At 55.2% G+C, this 17,845-nt stretch overlaps 2 protein-coding genes and 1 long non-coding RNA gene across 4 annotated transcripts; all 3 read left to right on the top strand.

Moving 5' to 3' along the window:
• The first annotated feature begins 317 nt into the window (after nt 1–317).
• LOC139829190 (uncharacterized) lies at nt 318–3,744 on the top strand. Its single transcript, XM_071815534.1, has 7 exons — nt 318–369; nt 702–960; nt 1,510–1,637; nt 1,840–2,009; nt 2,486–2,665; nt 3,489–3,623; nt 3,730–3,744. Exons 1-7 carry the CDS (start codon nt 318–320, stop codon nt 3,742–3,744), a joined length of 939 nt encoding a protein of 312 aa, XP_071671635.1.
• Nucleotides 3,745–4,093: 349 nt separating this feature from the next.
• LOC139829196 (uncharacterized) lies at nt 4,094–5,235 on the top strand. Its single transcript, XR_011741547.1, has 3 exons — nt 4,094–4,300; nt 4,698–4,805; nt 4,893–5,235. It is a non-coding gene; the product is annotated as an uncharacterized lncRNA (long non-coding RNA).
• A 10,687-nt stretch (nt 5,236–15,922) lies between these two features.
• On the top strand, nt 15,923–17,658 carry LOC139829181 (centrosome-associated protein CEP250-like). 2 transcript variants are annotated; one of them, XM_071815469.1, is made up of 2 exons: nt 15,923–16,657; nt 17,413–17,547. In XM_071815469.1, the coding sequence occupies exons 1-2, from the start codon at nt 16,559–16,561 to the stop codon at nt 17,545–17,547; spliced, it is 234 nt and encodes a 77-aa protein (XP_071671570.1). In that variant the 5' UTR covers nt 15,923–16,558. The 2 variants fall into 2 exon arrangements, 1 of the variants encoding a protein (XP_071671570.1); XR_011741539.1 differs by lacking the exon at nt 15,923–16,657 and adding an exon at nt 16,664–17,251 and having other exon boundaries at nt 17,413–17,658.
• Nucleotides 17,659–17,845: the final 187 nt, after the last annotated feature.

The raw sequence follows: 17,845 nt of genomic DNA, 5'->3' as shown, positions 1-17,845 counted from the left end.
AGAGGAGAAGGAAGAAACCCGAGAGCAGCTCAGTGAGGTGAGACCAAAAAGCTGGTGCTTGTGGGTGGGCGTTTGGCTGCTTGGCTGAGTGAAGCTGTGTCTGCTGGCTGCTGCAGGCTTTGTGTCAAGGAGACACTCGGTAGCCCTGCAGGGCAGGGGGTTTGTTCCCTTCTTTTTGGCACCACGTTGGTGGCTTGCGGAGCAGCTCTGCAGTTCTCTGCGCTGTCCTCTGCTTCTCTGGGTTCTTCTAATCCACCGGTCCGTGTTGGGCTCTTCCGTGGCTTTTGCTGAGCTGCAAAGCGGTGATCGTGTTGTCCATGGATCAGAGCGGGGCGACTCCTGTCACCTGTGGCAAAAGAAACAAACTGTGTAGCTCTGAATCCTTTTTCTGAGGCAGAATCCGGTCGGCAGCGGCTGAACATGAGCCGGCGTGTGCCCAGGTGTCCCAGAAGGCCAAGAGCAGCCGGGCTTGTCCCAGCACTGGTGTGGCCAGCAGGAGCAGGGCAGTGACCGTCCCCTGCACTGGGCACTGGGGAGGCCACAGCTGGTCCCAGGCAGCCCAGGCTGGCCTTGCACATCACTTGCCGGTGAGCGGGGCCAGCGCCTTTCGGCAGCCCAGGCTCTCGGTGCGGGACCAGCAGCTGCTCTCACACTTGGAGCCCCCGGGACAGGAGCTCTTTCTCCTCCCGTCCCCTGGCCAGCGGCGCTGGCTGCTCTGCACACAGCTGCACAGAAAGGGCTCCAGCTGCGGTTTGTCCCGTTCCAGGTGTCCCGGCAGCAAGAGTCGGCCAGCACTGGTCTGGAGCAGTTGCGCCAGGAGTCCTCTCGCCAAGGGCTCGCCCTGGCCAAGGTGTCCGAAGAGAAGGAGGTGCTGGTGCAGGAGAAGGCTGCCCTGGAGCTGCGCCTGGCAGCCGTGGAGCAGGACAGACAAGGCCTTTCCGAGCAGCTGGCAGAGGCCAGGTAAAGGGCGAGGAACCCTGGGCAGGACATGACTCGCTGTCGGGAATTACAGAGCTGGTCAGCATTGCACGGGGCTTTCTTGCGTCCCCTGTGCTTTGCGGATGTTCTCACCTTCCAGGGACAGAACAGGGAAGAATCTTGAGGGGAAAAAAACCTGCTTATTGTGTCCCCCTGCAGAGCAATTGGAAGTGCTGATGGGATGCACCTGTGAGCAGAGGTTGGGCTTTTGCTGGCTGGCACAGACGTTGTCAGGAAAACTGCTACCTGTGTGCCATCCACCAGGCAGCAGCCATTTCAGATTTGGCTGTCGAGATGAAATTCGGCTGGGCTTGCTGTGTTACGCTGGGTCCTAAGGAAAGCCTGGGCGTTCCCTCAGAGGGGCCTGCATTGCTAATTTAAATGGCAGAAATATGTTTGCTGTACACGGGTGCCCATGCAGCCCCTTTTCCGTTCTCAGGGGCAGGGATCTTGAAGCACTTGTCACTGGGATCCCTCCCTGTGGGTGTCAGGAGCAAGAAGCTCATTTCTCTCCGTGTCCACAACCCGCAGGCCGGTGAAGGAGACCCTGGCGCGCAGCCTGTTTGAGGCTCAGCAGCGCGTATCTCAGCTGGAGATCGCCCGGAGTCACCTGGAGATGCGGCTTCACACCGTCACGCAGGCCAAGGACGTGATACAAGGTGAGGCCGCATGTGCTTTGTTTCTGGTGATGCCCTGCCTAGACAAGATGGTATAAAACCAGCTCTCTGTCCGCAGTGCTTGTGAGGAGTGAAGGAGCTGGAACAGACCCCTCCAGCACTGAAACTCCAAGGGCTGAAGGTCAGTAAGGCCAGAAGCAGGGTCTGGGTAGACTCTGACTCTTGCCACTTGTGGGGTTTGCAGGGGAAGTGAAGTGTCTTCAACGTGAGCTGGAAGCAGAGAGATCTCTCCTGAGGCAGGAGCGGGAGAACGCGGCACAACAGCTCTTGCGGAGAGAACGGCAGCATGACGATGCCCTCAGACTTCGGCAGAGCGACCACGAAGCAGAAACACAGAGGCTCCTGCAAGACCTGGTAGGAAACAAGAGGTGTTGAATTCCTCAAGCACGCTCGGTGGGCTGGCTTTAGCAGAGGAACGGCCCGGGGTGTGAAATGGCAGCAACCGCGTGTCGCAGGCCGCACGTTGCCGGGCCAGCAGCAGAGCCGATGGCTCGTACTCGAAGGCACGTGGAGCCCACAGGACTGTGCTGGGACAGGAAATGCAGCCACAGATGGAGCGTGGGCGTGAGATGAGTTCAAGGGCAGGTTGGGGGCCCCACCCAGAGCGTGGCAGCACAGGGGGGCTCTTACCAGCCTCCCGTCTCCCATGGGGCAGAGTCCTGACCCTCCTGCCAGCTGCAGTCACGGGAGCTTTGTTCCTTTCTTGCTGCCCTTTCTCGGTGGACAGAGGGGTTTTCTTTGGGCCTGAACCCCAAAGGAGGGTGAAGCTTCCCATGTTCTGAGGAGCTTGGCTGGGGCTCCATCCTGAAGCGTTTTCCTCCCGTCCTCAGGCACGCGCGCGGGAAGGGCACCAGTCAGAGCTGCAGGAGCTGCTGGAGCGATGGCAACAGGAGAAGGCAGAGACAGAGAGGGAGCACGAGAAGCAGCTGGTGGACATGGAGCAGAAAGTTGCTGCCGTGCAAGCTCAACGACAAGAGGAACAAACCAGACGTGAAAATGCCGAGCGAGAGGTAAAGGCTGCGAAGGGAGAATGGGTGTGTTTTTGCGAGGCTGGAGCTGTGGGAGATGGCTGGGGCTGGGGCCGTGTGGAGCATCCCTGCATGTTTCCTGCACTGAATCTGGGCAGGTGAAAGGCGTGCAGGGCCAGCGCTGGGACTGGGGACGAGTCCTCTCATGGGAAGCCAGACAGAAATGTGACCTTTGGTTTTAGATTGTCGTGCTGCTCGTGGGTTCTGGTTTTGTAAGAGTTACCTCAGAATATCTTCACTGCTCTCTTAACCGTCCTCTTTTGATGTTTACTGGTAGGTGTTCATAGCCTCATGTCCATTACAGACCAAAGGGAGTTTGTAGGACTGAATCCCCACGAGGATGGGGTTTGTGTTTGGGGGGACGGGGAGGGGCGCAGCAGGATTGTTGACAAACGAGAAACCTTTTTAAAGAGTCCAGTGAAAGATTTTGGAGCGGTAGGACAGAGGTGTGTTCTGGGCTGTTTTCAGTCCCTGGCTGGTGAGCTGTTTTGTGCCCAGCTCTGCTGTGCCAGAGCAACCCCGTCCTCCCCTGGCAGCGCTTGTGTCCTGCCCAAGGTCCTGCGCGCAGAGTGAGCCACATGTGTCCTGTGAGCTGACTAAGAGTTTGTTGCAGATTCAGTCCCGGAGGGACCCTGTTTATCCTGCCAGTGTCCCTTAGGAAGCTGCGTCTCCCCGTGGGCAGAGAATGACCCAGGAGAGCAGCAGCGCAGCGCCTGGAGAACGTGTGACCTCGTCCGCCTTGGTGTCTTGGCACAGACCTTTTGTGAGGGAAGTTTAAACCCGTCTGCTCTTTATTTCTGTGCAGGCCGTGCTGGAAAAGGAGCGTGAGAAGAATTCTTTACTGGAGCTGCTTCGCCAGACTCAGGGAGAGCTCACAGACGCCTGCCAGCGGGTAGAGCAGCTCAGGCAGCAGATGGAAGAGCAGGGAAAGAAGTGGCAGGTGAGTCCACCTGGTCAGGGGCTTGAAGGAACAGGCCCTTGGCAACTGGGCGTGAGCTGAGAGGGGCTGTACACGGGTGCCCATGCAGCCCCTTTTCCGTTCTCAGGGGCAGGGATCTTGAAGCACTTGTCACTGGGATCCCTCCCTGTGGGTGTCAGGAGCAAGAAGCTCATTTCTCTCCGTGTCCACAACCCGCAGGCCGGTGAAGGAGACCCTGGCGCGCAGCCTGTTTGGAATTGGTACTGTTGCGTGATCCGGTTAAAGGCTTCATTGCCATTCCGCATGTACTTGTGCCACAGCCCCAAAAGCAGGAAGGCAAATGAGTGTGGATTTCTCCCAGGTGATCTGCAGGGGGCCCCTGGGAAGAGAGTTTGGGGCTGGTTTGGGCTGTGGCCCAGGGGGAGAAGAAGGCACTTGGCCCTGTCCAGTCCTGAGCGCGCTCACTCTCCCCGGCTTGTTCATTCTGGCCCTTGTAACCTGCGTGTGGCACCAGCTCCACCATCTCCTCTCTGAATCCCCAGCAGGCTGCTGCAGAAGGGGAGCAGCTCTCCTGGCTCTCAGAGAAGAGACGCCTGTCGCAGCGGCTGGAATGTCTGCAGGGAGCAGTTGCAAGGCTGGAACTGGAGAAGACGGAGCTGAAGCAGTACAACGCTGAGCTCAGGAGGACCCTGGAGCAGGTGAAACAGGCTTTCCCTGCCTCTGCAAAGCCTCCCGGTGCTCTGGAACACCACACGTTTCCCAGGCAGCACTTTGGAGCCCTCTGCTGCTTTCCTGCCCTCTCCCCGTCCGCCTGTGCACACTCGCTATTTTCTCTCCCTTCTGGCACCCGTTGCCTTCCCAAATGCACATTCACTGGGGTACCACCCTTCCTGCCCCAGTGTCCCCATCCACACACACTGGACTCTCTCTTGCCCTTTCTCCTCCATATTCTGCTTCGAGTGCGTTTTGCCCCAACGTTCTCAGGTGCAAGTGACAGTCTCTGAGCAGAAATCTCCTTGCCCTGATGTGCAGGGGTCCTTCTGCAACTCGTTTGGTGGCCCGAGCCTGTGACCCTTTCTCCTTCCCAACGTGCAGGTGGAACGTGAACGGAGGAGGCTGAAGAGATGTTGCCGTGGTCGGTCGCTGCCAGATGCGTGCGCATTGTCTCTCTCTGACCAGCGGAAGGTGCCGGCTTCTAGACAGGTGAGAACAGGATCGCACTGGGTGGCAGGAGGGTCTGGCCATAGGGAGGAACGATGGCAAATCCCAGTGGTCTTTTGCCTCTTTCAGGTGGCCCTCCTGGAGACACAGCTGGTGCAAGAACCAAAATAGAAGCAAGGACTCCAGGGGCAGTCACACCCTTGGAGATGAAGGAAGGGAATTTTAACCACCAGCTACTGGGGGGGTTTGAGGGGGGTGGGTGGGGAGATGGGGAGCAGGCGGATCGGAAAGGTTGTACCCTCCGAGTACCTCAGCCCATGGGGAAAGGAGGAGGGATCATTGCGGCCGGGAGCTAGGGCTGGGGAACTGGGGTCAACGGGGGCTGCGTTCCCCGCGTTTTGGAAGAGACCCCACAGGGAGATGCCCGGTGGACTCTTCCCTTTAGTTGAATAAAGTTTTTCTTTTGGTTTGACTCCTCTGTCTCTTTTTCTGAACACGGAGCTCTAGCGAAGTGAATTTCTGTGCAGCTGCCTCTGGGTACCCAGCACGGCGCTCCCTGTGCCCTGGGTGCCGGGCTCTGCGTTTCTCTGCCCCGGGAGCTCCTTTTCTCCTCTTTTCTGTCTCAGGGTGTCGAGGGTTAAGATTGCGGGGTGACAATCAAACCCTGGCAGATGTGTTGTTCACCTCCTCTCCCCCACACTTCCCCCTTTTGCCCCTCCCTCTCCCCCCTTCCCACCAAGGACAGGCGATTAGGAGGGAAAGAAGGACAGAGAGAAGAGAGTTGGAAAAGTTAAAGATGTTTTACTAATGCTACTGATAAGAATAGAGAAATGTTGGAACGATAAAGGACTCAGCACTCCGATTCAATGTGAATCATGCAAAAGCCATTTATTACAGAAACATGTCTCCTTATATATGCAACTATTCTCTAATCACGAATCCACGCTCCAAGCATGGATTCGCTAAATGAGTATCATGGGCAGTCCACACGCTGGAGCCCCACCGATGATAGGTCCGACGATTCACGCCATGCTGAGGCCCTGCTAATGAAGAAATGCCCCTCTTTCTCACAGCAGATTCTGTTCTCAGCTTCTCGAAGTGGCCTTGAGATTCCCTTGGGCCTCACTAATTCAGCAACATATCTCCTTCTAACGAAACCCCTTCACAATTCCCCCTTTTTGTTCTTGAACTAGTCAGGCCCCTTAAACAGCATGCTGAATCATCTTTGAAATACACTGCAACATAGGACACGTGATTAACAACATAATTACAATTACATATAATGTAGCTAAACCTTACTTAATAAGATTAAACAACTATCTGCTTATACTCAAACCTTCATATCATATATAAAACCTTAATTCTACTTATGACAACCTTACCAATGCACTATTTTAGAATAGTCAGACAACTTAATACAATATATTCTCTTAAATTCTTAAAAGATCTATAACTGCGCAGTTTATAGAGTAACGTACTTAATACCATCAGCATATGCTAATTATTGACTTAATATCTTAAAACTTATATTAACCTATTCATATGCTAATTATTGACTTAATATCTTAAAACTTATATTAACCTATTTAAAAGATCTATAGCTTAATCTTAATATCTCTTTTAAAACCTTACCAGTTGCTAAATTAGGTTACCATGGTAGAAATATCTTATACTTTTACCTTATCTATGCATAGATTATCTAATTGTAATATCACCCTTTTGGAACTCTTACCATCTGTTCAAATTAGCATTCTCTATGGAAGGTACCTTATCTGTTTACTAATAAGCTTTTAGACCACTGGGTCTAAGAGCATCTATAACACTGAATAAGAATTCATGGTTTACATTTGAGACAATTCTCACAACTTATCTCCCTCCTGTCCTTCTGCATCTGTCGAATCTTTGTTGTCTTTATTCAGCCATGGCTTGATCCATTTCTCAGGAATCCATTTTGATCCTTGGTCTGTAATGACACAAGCATAACCCTTTCCCCAAGTTATTAATTGGAAAGGACCCTCCCATTCACCAGTAACTCCATTGCGTATTTTGACCTGACATTGATTTTCTCTAAGGTCTGTCAAGTGTCCTTTTAAGCTTGTTCCATGACGAATCATAGGTGGAATGTCGAACCCTTGCGGAAGGCGTAAAAAGTTCAAGACATATAATGCTTTGCTTAGTCTGTCACGTGGAGTAGTACAGTCAGTTCCCCCTTTTTGTTTGTCAAGCTGATGCTTGAGAGTTCGATTCATCCTTTCTACCAAGGCCTGACCAGTAGGAGAATTTGGTATCCCTGTAATGTGCTTAACACCCCACAACTGAAAAAAGGTGGCAGTAGCTTTGGCGATATAACCAGGTGCGTTGTCTGTCTTGACCTGTGCAGGAACTCCCAAAGCTGCAAAAGCAGAACGTAAATGTCGTTGCACATGTGAACTAGTTTCACCAGTCTGAGCAGTGGCCCATATGGCGAAAGAATATGTATCAATAGACATATGCACATACTTCAGCCTGCCGAATTCAGGGACATGTGTAACATCCATTTGCCACAATTCCAAGGCTCCTAATCCTCTTGGATTGACTCCTGCACCCAGCCCTACTGAGATGCGCTGACAATCTGCACAACTTTTAACAATACCTCGGGCTTCACTTTCGGACAATGAAAATTGCCGCTGTAAGACCTGAGCAGACTGATGGAGGAAACTATGAGAGCGTACTGCTTGCCCAAACCTATCTACTGGAGGTGGAACCCAGGCAGGAGATACAAGAAAATCAGCTCGGCGGTTTCCTTCAGCTAAATCGCCTTGAATTGTCAGATGACTACGGATATGTGTTATGAAGTATCGGTGTTGTCTCTCTTCGACCAACAACCATAGTTGCTTGAACAAAGACATCAGTTGTGCATCCTGAACCTCTTTGAGCAATGATCTTTCAATGCGAGCTACCACACCTACCACATACAAAGAATCACAAACAATATTCACCGGGCTATGAGCAAATCTGATAAACACTTCTATTACAGCCCTGAGTTCCAAATGCTGAGTTGATCCTTTCAGGTCAGTTAGTATCACATTGTGCCATTTTCCATCTGTTTTCCATGTAATTGCTGCTTTCTGCATTTTACCCCCTGCGTCAGTGAACACTGTGGGTCCTTTAACAGGAAATTCTGAGAGAAGAGGGGGACCCTCCTCCATTGATTCCATATTCAAAGCTGACATTAACTTGTGTGGAGGGGAAAATGTCTTAATTAAAGCTTGAGAATCTAATAACGCAATCTGAAAAGGTAAGGAGTTCTGCAAAGCCCACTGTAAATATTCTGAAACGAGGGGAACAATGATATATGCAGGCTCAGCCCCTGAAATTTCGACTATTCTCTGCCTACCTTTCATTATAAGCTGAGCAAAGACCTCAACCCTGGTTGTAATGGTTCGTTTGAGTCGAAAACGCAAAAACTCCCACTCTAAGATCTTTAACAGCTCCTTACCAGTTGTCCATTGCATTATGAGAGCACAAGGATAGTTAGTATTGTTTACAATTAGTAGTCCGATTACATAATCTGGGTTCCACCTATGGCTGAAAGCTTTTACAAGTTTGGACATAATCTTTTTCAGAGCAGCATCCGCCTCAGCAGTAAGCGTTCTAGGAGAGCTAATGTCACTATCCCCTTTTAGCAGTTTTACAATTGGAGCTAAATCCTCATTAGTGATCCCACAAATGGTCCGGACCCAATTCAGATCACCCACTAGTTTCACAAAATGCACATTTTGAGTCAACAGAATCTCATGATTTAACAGACTGTGAACTTATCGTATCATATAACAAAGACCTATCAAAATTGCAACATGATTAAACAGATACCCACAAAGAAAACAGGTTAATAAGGAAAGCATCTTGCAGACTTTAACAAGTTTTCTGACCTGTGTGTTATCAGTTAAGTCTCTCTCAGCTTGTTGAAGTTCAAATCGCCCCGCCTGTAAAACTGTCTGAAAAGATTTAATGATTTCTTGTTGGAGTGCTTTCCTATGTTTTAAAACACCTCCCAATACCGATTTTTTAGGAACACAACTGAAAACAATCATTCCTGACCCCATCTTGCAAGTAAAAACCTTGGGGGGGGGGGGGGGGGAGGCGGGAGGGAAGCACAGGGCTGCTTGCAGCCTGAGTGGGAAGAGCAGGCAGAAGGTTTTATGGCGCACTTAAAAACAACTAGTGAAACAATTAACTCACATTCCTGACAAGCTGCTTGATTTTCAGAGAGACGGTACACAGGAACACATAATATGTACTGTAAAACTCGCAAATAACATGCTGATAGCAAACATTAGCATTCTCTACTGCTAATTTCAACACCAGTGCTTCCTTAACTTCTAAGTTTTCAACCTGCTTATTGATGGTCTCTTGAAGGTGGTCAATAAATTGCATGTAATTCTCATTGGGACCCTGATTAATAGTTGCAAATGATTTGGCTGCTTTGTTGGTTTCAGGCACCTCTCTCATAGCTTGATATTGCTGACTGTTGGATTCACTCGCTAATAGCTCATCTGATCTTTCACACAGTTCTTTTGCCCAGTTCTTATCCGGCGACTCCTTCTGTTCTCTTGTAGGAGTTAGAAGGGTAGAAGGCGGTAAAGGCGGACACGAATCAGTAAAAGAATTGATATTACACTTATTTACGACTTTAGTATTCTCAACTTTCACCAGTCCTTTTGACAAATTATCTGACTCCAGTTCTTTGGACTTCTTGGTCTCTCCAGGTCGTGTGATGGTACAGGAGGCCATCCACTCAGTAATTTTCCTCCCTCCGCCCCAGACCGTTGTATCATCGGGGGCGCCGAAGGCACAACAGGGCATGGAGCAGGAAGGGTATCGAAAACACGAACTGGATAAGCTTCACAGTTATTTTTAGAGTTCTTATCAGGCTGTAGAGCTGCAAAAATTCCAGTAACCGCAGCCCGCTCAGCCTTAAATTCTTTTGAGGTGGAAATTATAAGCTTCCATGTAGTCGCTAATGATTTAGCTTCTTTATCTCCGTCGCTAACCTTATCCCATAATTTCTGCCCTGTATCATCCCAAAGTTCAATTTTAAAAGCTTTCTCAGCTTCTGTCGGGTAGCCGTTAGTTCTACACCAAACCAACAGTCTACGTATGCTACTTTCTTCATATTTAAGTCCTCTCATAGAGAGAATATGCAGGAGGATTTTAACTATAGCTTCTTCCTCAGAGGATATATTCTGCCCCATAACTTCACTCTTCCCTCCTCCTGCTCCCAGCCGCTCACCTTTCCCGGGGCCTTCTTCAACAAAATTTATCCGCGGAACGTCCGTACGTCTCCGCCCGGCTCTCAGTCCAGCTGAGCCGCCTCTGGCTGGGCCGCTCCAGGCTTTTCCCCGACCGTAGTGAGACGCCGTCTCACTACGGTCGGGGTCACCATTTGTTGGAACGATAAAGGACTCAGCACTCCGATTCAATGTGAATCACGCAAAAGCCATTTATTACAGAAACATGTCTCCTTATATACGCAACTATTCTCTAATCATGAATCCACGCTCCAAGCATGGATTCGCTAAATGAGTATCATGGGCAGTCCACACGCTGGAGCCCCACCGATGATAGGTCCGACGACTCACGCCATGCTGAGGCCCTGTTAATGAAGAAATGCCCCTCTTTCTCACAACAGATTCTGTTCTCAGCTTCTTGAAGTGGCCTTGAGATTCCTTTGGGCCTGACTAATTCAACAACATATCTCCTTCTAACGAAACCCCTTCACAGAGAAAATAATACAAAATATACAAAACCAATCTTGAAAGTCTCAGCAACTGCAGAGCCAGCACCCAAAGTCCTGTATTGGACTCTGCAGCCAACCGGAGCTGGATTCAGTCTCTCACTAGGCCTCCGTTCACAGGGACGAGCAGCAAGGTCCTCTCCTAATGTCAGCCATGAGGAAAAAGGGAAGGAAAAAGGGATGAGATCCTCGTGATCTCCCACTTTTATATGAAGTATTCACGTGAATGGAATGTTATTCACCGTTGCTCAGTCTCTCGGTCACCAGTTTCTCGTTGCCCCTCTCGCGAGATGTCCATCCGTGCTTATCAATAAGTTTGCATTCCATTGCGAGGTTTGCCAAAACATGTGTCTGGTTCTCCAGGAAAATGCAGCTGATATGAAGCTTTAGCTGAGAGGCAAAATTCACTAAAAGAGAAACTTGTTTTTTAACAAAACCAGGACACAGGGCAAGGGGTGATGGTTTTAAACCAAAGAGGGGAGATCTAGACTAGATACAAGGGAGGAATTTTTTTACAATGAGAGTGGTAAAATGCTGGCACGTGTTGCCCAGAGAGGTCGTAGATGCCTCATCCCTGGTAACATTCAAGGTGAGATTTCATGGTGCTGGAGGCAATCTGACCAATATAGAATAGAGTAGATTAGCAGAATAGACTTTTTGGTATCAAGGGGTGTGCCCTGTCTTTCTTCCCGGTTGCTGAGGATGCTGCTTTGCTTCACAGCATCACAGGAGAGTTGAGGTGAGAAGGGGGCTGTGGAGATGACCCCTCCAAGCCAGGCCAGGAAGGACAGGGGCCACAGGCCGGTCCAAATGGGCCTCCAGACGGGCCCCCAGCACGGGCCGGTGGGCAGCAGCAGGGCAGCGTCATGGAAACCAGTGATGTGACAATGCGGCAACGCCGTGATGCCACAATGGCGAGTGCTCTATAAAGCCGCTCGCCGGGAGAGCGGCCGTGGCATCTGCTGCCGGGTGCCTCTGGAGCGACAGGAGCCAGCGCAGGACGCAGCTCTAGGAGAGCTCTTGGAAGGAGCCGTGGAGCGGAGTCTGACTGCTGGAGTCCTAAAGGCAGACACAGTGCTGAGTGCAGGAGCTGTGCAGCGCAGTCTCACCGCTGCTGTCCCAAAGGCAGACGCGGTGCTGAGTGCAGGAGCTGTGCAGCGCAGTCTCACCGCTGCTGTCCCAAAGGCAGACGCGGTGCTCAGTGCAGGAGCTGTGCAGCGCAGTCTCACCGCTGCTGTCCCAAAGGCAGACGCGGTGCTGAGCGCAGGAGCTGTGCAGCGCAGTCTCACCGCTGCTGTCCCAAAGGCAGACGCGGTGCTGAGTGCAGGAGCTGTGCAGCGCAGTCTCACCGCTGCTGTCCCAAAGGCAGACGCGGTGCTCAGTGCACTGTCAAACAGGCAGAGGTGAGCAGCGGGGCGATGGAGAGGGCTGAGCCGGGGAGCCTGGGACACGGCGGGGCTGCTCGGGGGCATTGGGACGGGCCCTTTCTTGCAGCCGCTGGGCAGGAGGCTCATTGAGCTGTGCCTGAGGGTCTCTGTCTTCCTAGCTCGGACACAGGAGACAACACCTGGGAGAAGTAGCTACTGGCCCAATGGACCCTGAGCTGCTGGACCTCACCCTCGGTGTCAAGATCCCCGTGACACCCGGCTCCAAGCCTGTGTTCAGCAGGGGAAAGCTGGGGGAAAAGGTAAAGGCAGAAGAAAGGGGTGGGAGGGCCAGGAATCAGTCTGGACCTCGCAGGTTTGGAAATGCCGGCCTGCGTGCCTGAGGAGCTGGGAGGTGCGTTCGTCCCTGCTGCTCCTTCCTGCCCCGTTCACACTCTGGAACATCTCTCACAGCTTCACCGGCCCTCGGGCTCGTTTGACCTTGGGGATCCCCTGGGCCGCCGGATGAGCAACGAGTACAACAGCCTGCATGACCCGCATCTGAAGGCCTACCACCAACGCAAGGTCAACGTGCAGTGGCTGAAGAGACAGGGTTTCGTCACCAGCGATGGCAACGTAGGTTTGGATGAGATGGGGCTGATCAAAACGGTTCCCTCCCAGCGGGGTTCCCGAGCGCAGAGCAGGGTGTGCAGGGAGCAGCTCCCCTCCCGCCGGGGCGGCTGTTTCGGGAAGGCAGTCTGCGCAGCCGGCTTCACAGCGCTTGGGGGATTTCTGCCCCCGGCTCTCCACAGGTGGTTTGCTCGCTGAAGGAGTTCAACCAGTACAGGCAGTACCGGACCATGCTCAAGCTGGAGGCCCAGAAAGCGTTCATCCGAGAGCAGGTCAGCAAAGCGGGGTGTTCCCAGACACGCAGGGTCCCGAGGGAAGCCCTTCCCTTCCGCCCTCGTCGCGGGGCTGGAGCAGAGCCCTGTCCTGGGCCCGCGGGACGCCTCAGCACGCAGGGCCAGGAGCGCTTGTCCAGCCCACAGCCAGACACAACCTGCTGTCACCTTGCAGGAGAAGCTTCGGGAACACCTGCCCAAGTTAGAGCATGCTCCCAAACTGCGGGGGAACATCAACACTTCTTCTCTGGGACAGCGGCTCCTGCTGCCTCAGATACCATCTGGTCTGGGACAACAGCTGCTGCAGCCTCACAAACCATCGTGCCCACCTCCACCCAAAGGAGCAAGCAACTCCCTGAAATGGGGGCGACGCTTAAGAGTGGATGCAGCTTTGGGCAAGGGCCAAAGCCCCTCCCAACCCGAGCCGGGACACGAAGGTGCAGCCGGTGCGCTCAGAGCTGCAGAGCCTCCGGAGATCTCTTCTCTGCGCCATCGGCAGCAAATCGGACTGGCGGCCGAGCAGCTTACAGCGACCGTGTCGGAGAGCCTGGGGAAGCACTTTGCATCCGGCACACCTGAGCCAGGGCCTGTTGCCGGAGGAACCACCGAAGCGGGCAAATTTGAGGAAGAGAAATCGGGGCAAGCGGAAAGAGCAGCTTCCGACAGAGCAACTTCAGGGGCTTCGCTTGACCGTCTGGCCACAGAAGTTGTCAACGTTGTCTGCAGCACCTTGGAAGCCATCGGAGCCTCTCAGGCTGAAGGAGGCTGTAGCTGCCCATGCTCTGGACTGCTGGAGCTTTTCAGGGGAGCTGTCTCCAACAGACGGCCGCAGCCACCCCGGGCGCCTTTCTCAAGCCCAGGCGTGGAGGAAGGACAAGGATTCCCCGGCGCACCTCAAGAGCAGAGCCTGGAAGCCGGCGAGGGAGCAAAGTCGCCCGGACCTCCAGGCGGAGAGGAGAGCCGTCCCGCTGAGGACACCCGCCCCTCCACGGGCCCACAGCTCTGCAGACAGCCCGTCCCTCCGGCAGCTCCGAGGGCCCCTGCCCAGACAGCAGCACGACGCAGAGCAGCGCGCGGCCAGCTGGTGGGAGGCGAGCCCCAGCAGCCGCGGCAGCAGCGAGGCCGTTAGCTGGGAGGCTTGCGGGCCATGTCCTGGGCAGGGCTGCGGCAAGAGACGCGTAGAGCCCTGGGCAGCTCCGCCAAGTACAGCCCCGTGCTTCCAATAAAGAGTTTGTTGCCAAGTGCTGGCTTGTGCCTGCCTTCCTTCCAGCCAGGCCAGACTGTGTCTGGCATTTGCCTTGCAGTCATCCGTCCCCGTCCCTCCTGCAGTCTCTGTCATGCTATGACCCCATTTTACAGGGAATCTCATGTAGGGAGGTGAGAAGCAACCAGCATTTTCATCACACCTGTGCTCCAGCCCCTCACCAGCTCTGTTCCCTTCTCTGAACTCACTCCAGCACCTCAAGGACTCCTGTTGTGAGGGGCCCTAAACTGACCCAAGGATTCAAGGTTTGGCCTCCCCAGTGCCCAGGACAGTGGCACAATCACTTCTCTAGTCCTGCTGGCCACACTATTCCTGGTACAAGCCAGGATGCTGGAGGCCTTTTTGGCCACCTGGGCACACTCTGGCTCATGTTCAGCCGCTGTCACCAACAGCCCCAGCTCCTTTTCCAGCCGCTCTCCCCCAGCCTGCAGCGTTCATGGGGTTGTTGTGACCCAAGTGCAGGACCCGGCCCTTGCCCTTGTTGAACCTCAGGCAATTGCCCTCGGCCCATGGATCCAGCATGATGAGACATACGTCGCTATTCCTCCAGTCGTTCTCCAGCACTTTCTATGCTAGAGTTCTCTGAGACAGCAACTCATTAAGCTTCGGGAACACCTGGCCAAATTAGAGGATGCTCCCAAACTGCAGGGGATGATCGACACTTCTCGCCTGTGAGAGTGGCTGCTGCAGGAGCAGAGCAAGAGTTTGCCAGGCGGAGAGAGGAAGAGGAGGCAGAAGTAAGAAAAGGCCAAGTGGCGCTTGCTCTAGAAGGGGCCTGTGCTCCAGGAGAGAAGTGCTGGAGCCGCATGTTCCGGGAAACAAACCAGGACCAGTGGTGGAAGGAGCTGGAGCCACCGCTGCAGAACACTGCGGATGTCACTGGTGTGTCGTGCGCTTGCTAAGAAGAGCAGCCAAACGGCCACAGATGTTGTTTCCAAGGCCTTGCTCGTGCCTGCAGCGATTCACGCCAGGCCCTGCTGTGTCTGGGCATTTCCCTGCAATGTTTTCCTGCCTCTTCCTCCCTCCTACAGCCTCGCTCAGGCTAAGACCCAGTTCTACAGGGAATCTTAAGTGGGGAAGAGAAAAGCAGCCCAGGCTTTTGCCTTGTTTGGAAAGCCTTGCGGCCGGGCTGTTGGAGGGGCAGGTCCAGCTCTGTAAAGCCGTGCTCGTGCCCTAGGACAGTCCCACATGGCGGTGCTGTTGAAGGCTGCGCCTTGTTCTGGCCATTGATTCTCTCGGCCCCTCAAGGCTCCTGATGGCCCTTTGGGTTCCCACCCAGGGCCCTCGCTGGGCCTTTTGCTGTCCCACCAAGGGACCGGCCTTCGGCTTGTCATCTTTCCCAGGGACTCCTCCTCTCATCTCCTCAAGCCGTCTCTGTTTGCCTTTCCATGTCCCCAGGGATGGGCTTTTTGGGGCAACCAAGGGGCCACCAAACAGCCTTTTGGTGCCTCCCAAGGGCCTCCGTTTCTCTTCCTGTGCTTCCTGGGGCCCTCCGTTTGCCCTTTGGTGTGGCCCAGAGCCCTGCGTGTGCCCCTGGGTGTCCAGCCTGAGCCCTTTGCTGCCTCTGGGTACCCCCATGGCCCTGCGCGTGCCCGCGGGTGCCACCCTTGTGAAGCACGGATTAAGCGTGAGGGGTTCTAAGTCAGGAAAGCTCCCGACCCGAGGGGTGAATAAGTGAATTCGTGCAGCAGACCAGTCTGGCCAAGGGGACTGAGCCCCGTGTGTCATCTTTGGTTCTTGTATTTCTTCATGAGGTGATGAAGTGAAGTGTAGTTCAGAGAGCACGTGGTGCTGTGACTTGTCCGTTTTCTCTGCCACCCAGGCTCTTCTCTACCTGCTTGCAGTCTGTCCCGTTCATGCTGCAAAACAGGGAGGAAAAGGTTCCCAAGTGCCACCCGTGTGCGTTTGGTTTGCGCCCCAGCCTGGAACTCCTGCGCCAGGGCCAGTCCCGGGCTCAAGTGTGAGCTTTAGCAGAAAGCTCCGGCTGCTCCGTCGGCTCCCCTGGCCCACGGAGCCTTTGCGCTGTCCCTGCGCTGCCCCCTCCCTGCCCCAGTGTCCCCACACCCCACGCTCTGCTCTCGGGACCGTTTCCTCGCTCCTTCTCTCCCGGGCTCCCGCGGCAGCGCGTGCTGCCCGCACCGTTCTCCGGGGCCGTTACCGGTCCCTGCGCAGGGCTCGGTGGAGCAAAGCGCTGCCCAGAGCAGCACCGCAGCCCGGCGGGCCCGGCCAGGAGCGAGGAGAGAGAACCGAGAGCCGAGGAGAGAGGAGACAGAAGCGAGAAGAGCAGCGGGGAGCGAAGCGCTGCCCCAGAGCGGCCCCGAGCCAGCCCGGCTCTCCCGCCCCGCGGCTCCCGGTCGCGCCCGGCGGGCAGGGGGAGCCGCTCCGCCCGCCCCGGAGGCGCCAGCCCGCGGCCCGGGGCCGCCTGAGCGCGGTCCGCCGGGCAGGGCGCGGAGCAGCCCCCGCCGCGGGGCCCGGCAGGGAGCGGGGCCATGGCGGCGCCGAGCCAGGGCTCCCTGCGGCGCCGGCTGCAGAGCTCGCAGGAGGCGCAGCACCGGCAAGCGCTGGTGGTGCGGAAGCTGCAGGCGAAGGTGAGGAGCGGGGGCGCCTGCCCGGGGGGAGCTGCCCGGGGCCGGGCCGCGGTGCTGGGGCCGGGGTGTCCGGGCCGCCCAGAGAGGGCGCTGGGCCGCGGCGATGCCGGGGGCGAACGCGCGGCCCCAGCGGGTTCCTTCCCGGAGCTGCCGCGGGCGGGACGGTGCCCAGCGCGGAGCTCGGGGGAGGCGCCGGGAGCCGCCCCGCTCCGCCCGGCCCGCCCAGGCGTGCTGGGCGCTGCTTCCCCCGCCGGCAGCCCCGAGCCGCTCGGCAGCCCTTGGCCGCCTTCGCTGCCGCTGCCCGGCCGGCGAACGGGCCCGGGCGGCTCTTGTGCAGCTGCACAGAAACCGCGTTGTGCAGCGGCTGAGCGGGGCTGGGGCAGAGCTGACCTGCTCGGCGGGGCTTGAGAAGCGACGTGGAAACTCCCTCCTTGCCCCCCCTTCAGGGCCCGGGGGACCTTTCCCCCGTGGGAATCTCGAGTTGGGGTCCGGGTGCCCATGGGGCAGGTGCTGCTGGCCAGCGCTGCCTTAGCATGAGCAGACAGTGCTGTGTGCGACAGAAACCCTGGCTGGCTGGCCTGAAGATCAGAGGAGGTGAAGCTTCCCCGTATGGTCACGACTTCTCGTTGCTGTATCAGCAGCGCCGTGAAATGTTCCGTGCTTGGGCTGCAAAGACTGAGAGAAAAGGGGATGCGGGAGGAGCCGCGTCTGGGAGAAGCTGCATTCGCTCATCTTCCTTCTCTGTATCCTCCCAGGTCCTGCAGTACCGGACTCGGTGCCGAGAGCTGGAGCAGCAAGTGGAGGCAGCAGGGGTGAGTGTGCAGGCTGCTGACTACAGACAGTGCACACAGCATTCGTTAACACCGGCAAAAAACACCTCTCCAGAGTGACAGTGACAGGAAAACAGGCTTTTGCTACCGGAGGGTTTCGGGAAGCGCTGTAATTCTGCCCGTCAGTGTGTGTGCAGTTGCCGTTCTTGGAGCAGCCAGTAGTCCCAGAAATGCCAGTCCAGAAATCCCCACCAAGAAGGATTTTAGTTTTGTGAGAGAGCGCTTTCCTGCTGGGGTAACGCGCTGTCCTCGGTCTCAGGAGAGGGCCGTACTGCCTGTTACGTTGTGGGGCCGTCTCTGAAAGAGAACCGGCTGGAACGCGGCATTTCGGCAGGCGGGAATGCTGGCGTTCAGCACA

This window comes from Patagioenas fasciata, chromosome 16, assembly GCF_037038585.1.
Source record: "Patagioenas fasciata isolate bPatFas1 chromosome 16, bPatFas1.hap1, whole genome shotgun sequence".
NCBI lineage: Eukaryota > Metazoa > Chordata > Aves > Columbiformes > Columbidae > Patagioenas > Patagioenas fasciata.
Note: the sequence above shows the minus strand (reverse complement) of the source record. Positions and strands in the feature narration are given on the sequence as shown.

Excerpts from the sequence above, each read along its gene's own strand:
- LOC139829190 (XM_071815534.1), top strand. The coding sequence starts at position 318 with ATGGATCAGAGCGGGGCGACTCCTGTCACCTGTGGCAAAAGAAACAAA. Across the intron at positions 370-701 it reads TGGCAAAAGAAACAAACTGT|CGGCGCTGGCTGCTCTGCAC; the intron begins GTAGCTCTGAAT and ends TCCCCTGGCCAG. Across the intron at positions 2,010-2,485 it reads AGAGGCTCCTGCAAGACCTG|GCACGCGCGCGGGAAGGGCA; the intron begins GTAGGAAACAAG and ends TCCCGTCCTCAG.
- LOC139829181 (XM_071815469.1), top strand. The coding sequence starts at position 16,559 with ATGGCGGCGCCGAGCCAGGGCTCCCTGCGGCGCCGGCTGCAGAGCTCG. Across the intron at positions 16,658-17,412 it reads TGCGGAAGCTGCAGGCGAAG|GTCCTGCAGTACCGGACTCG; the intron begins GTGAGGAGCGGG and ends GTATCCTCCCAG.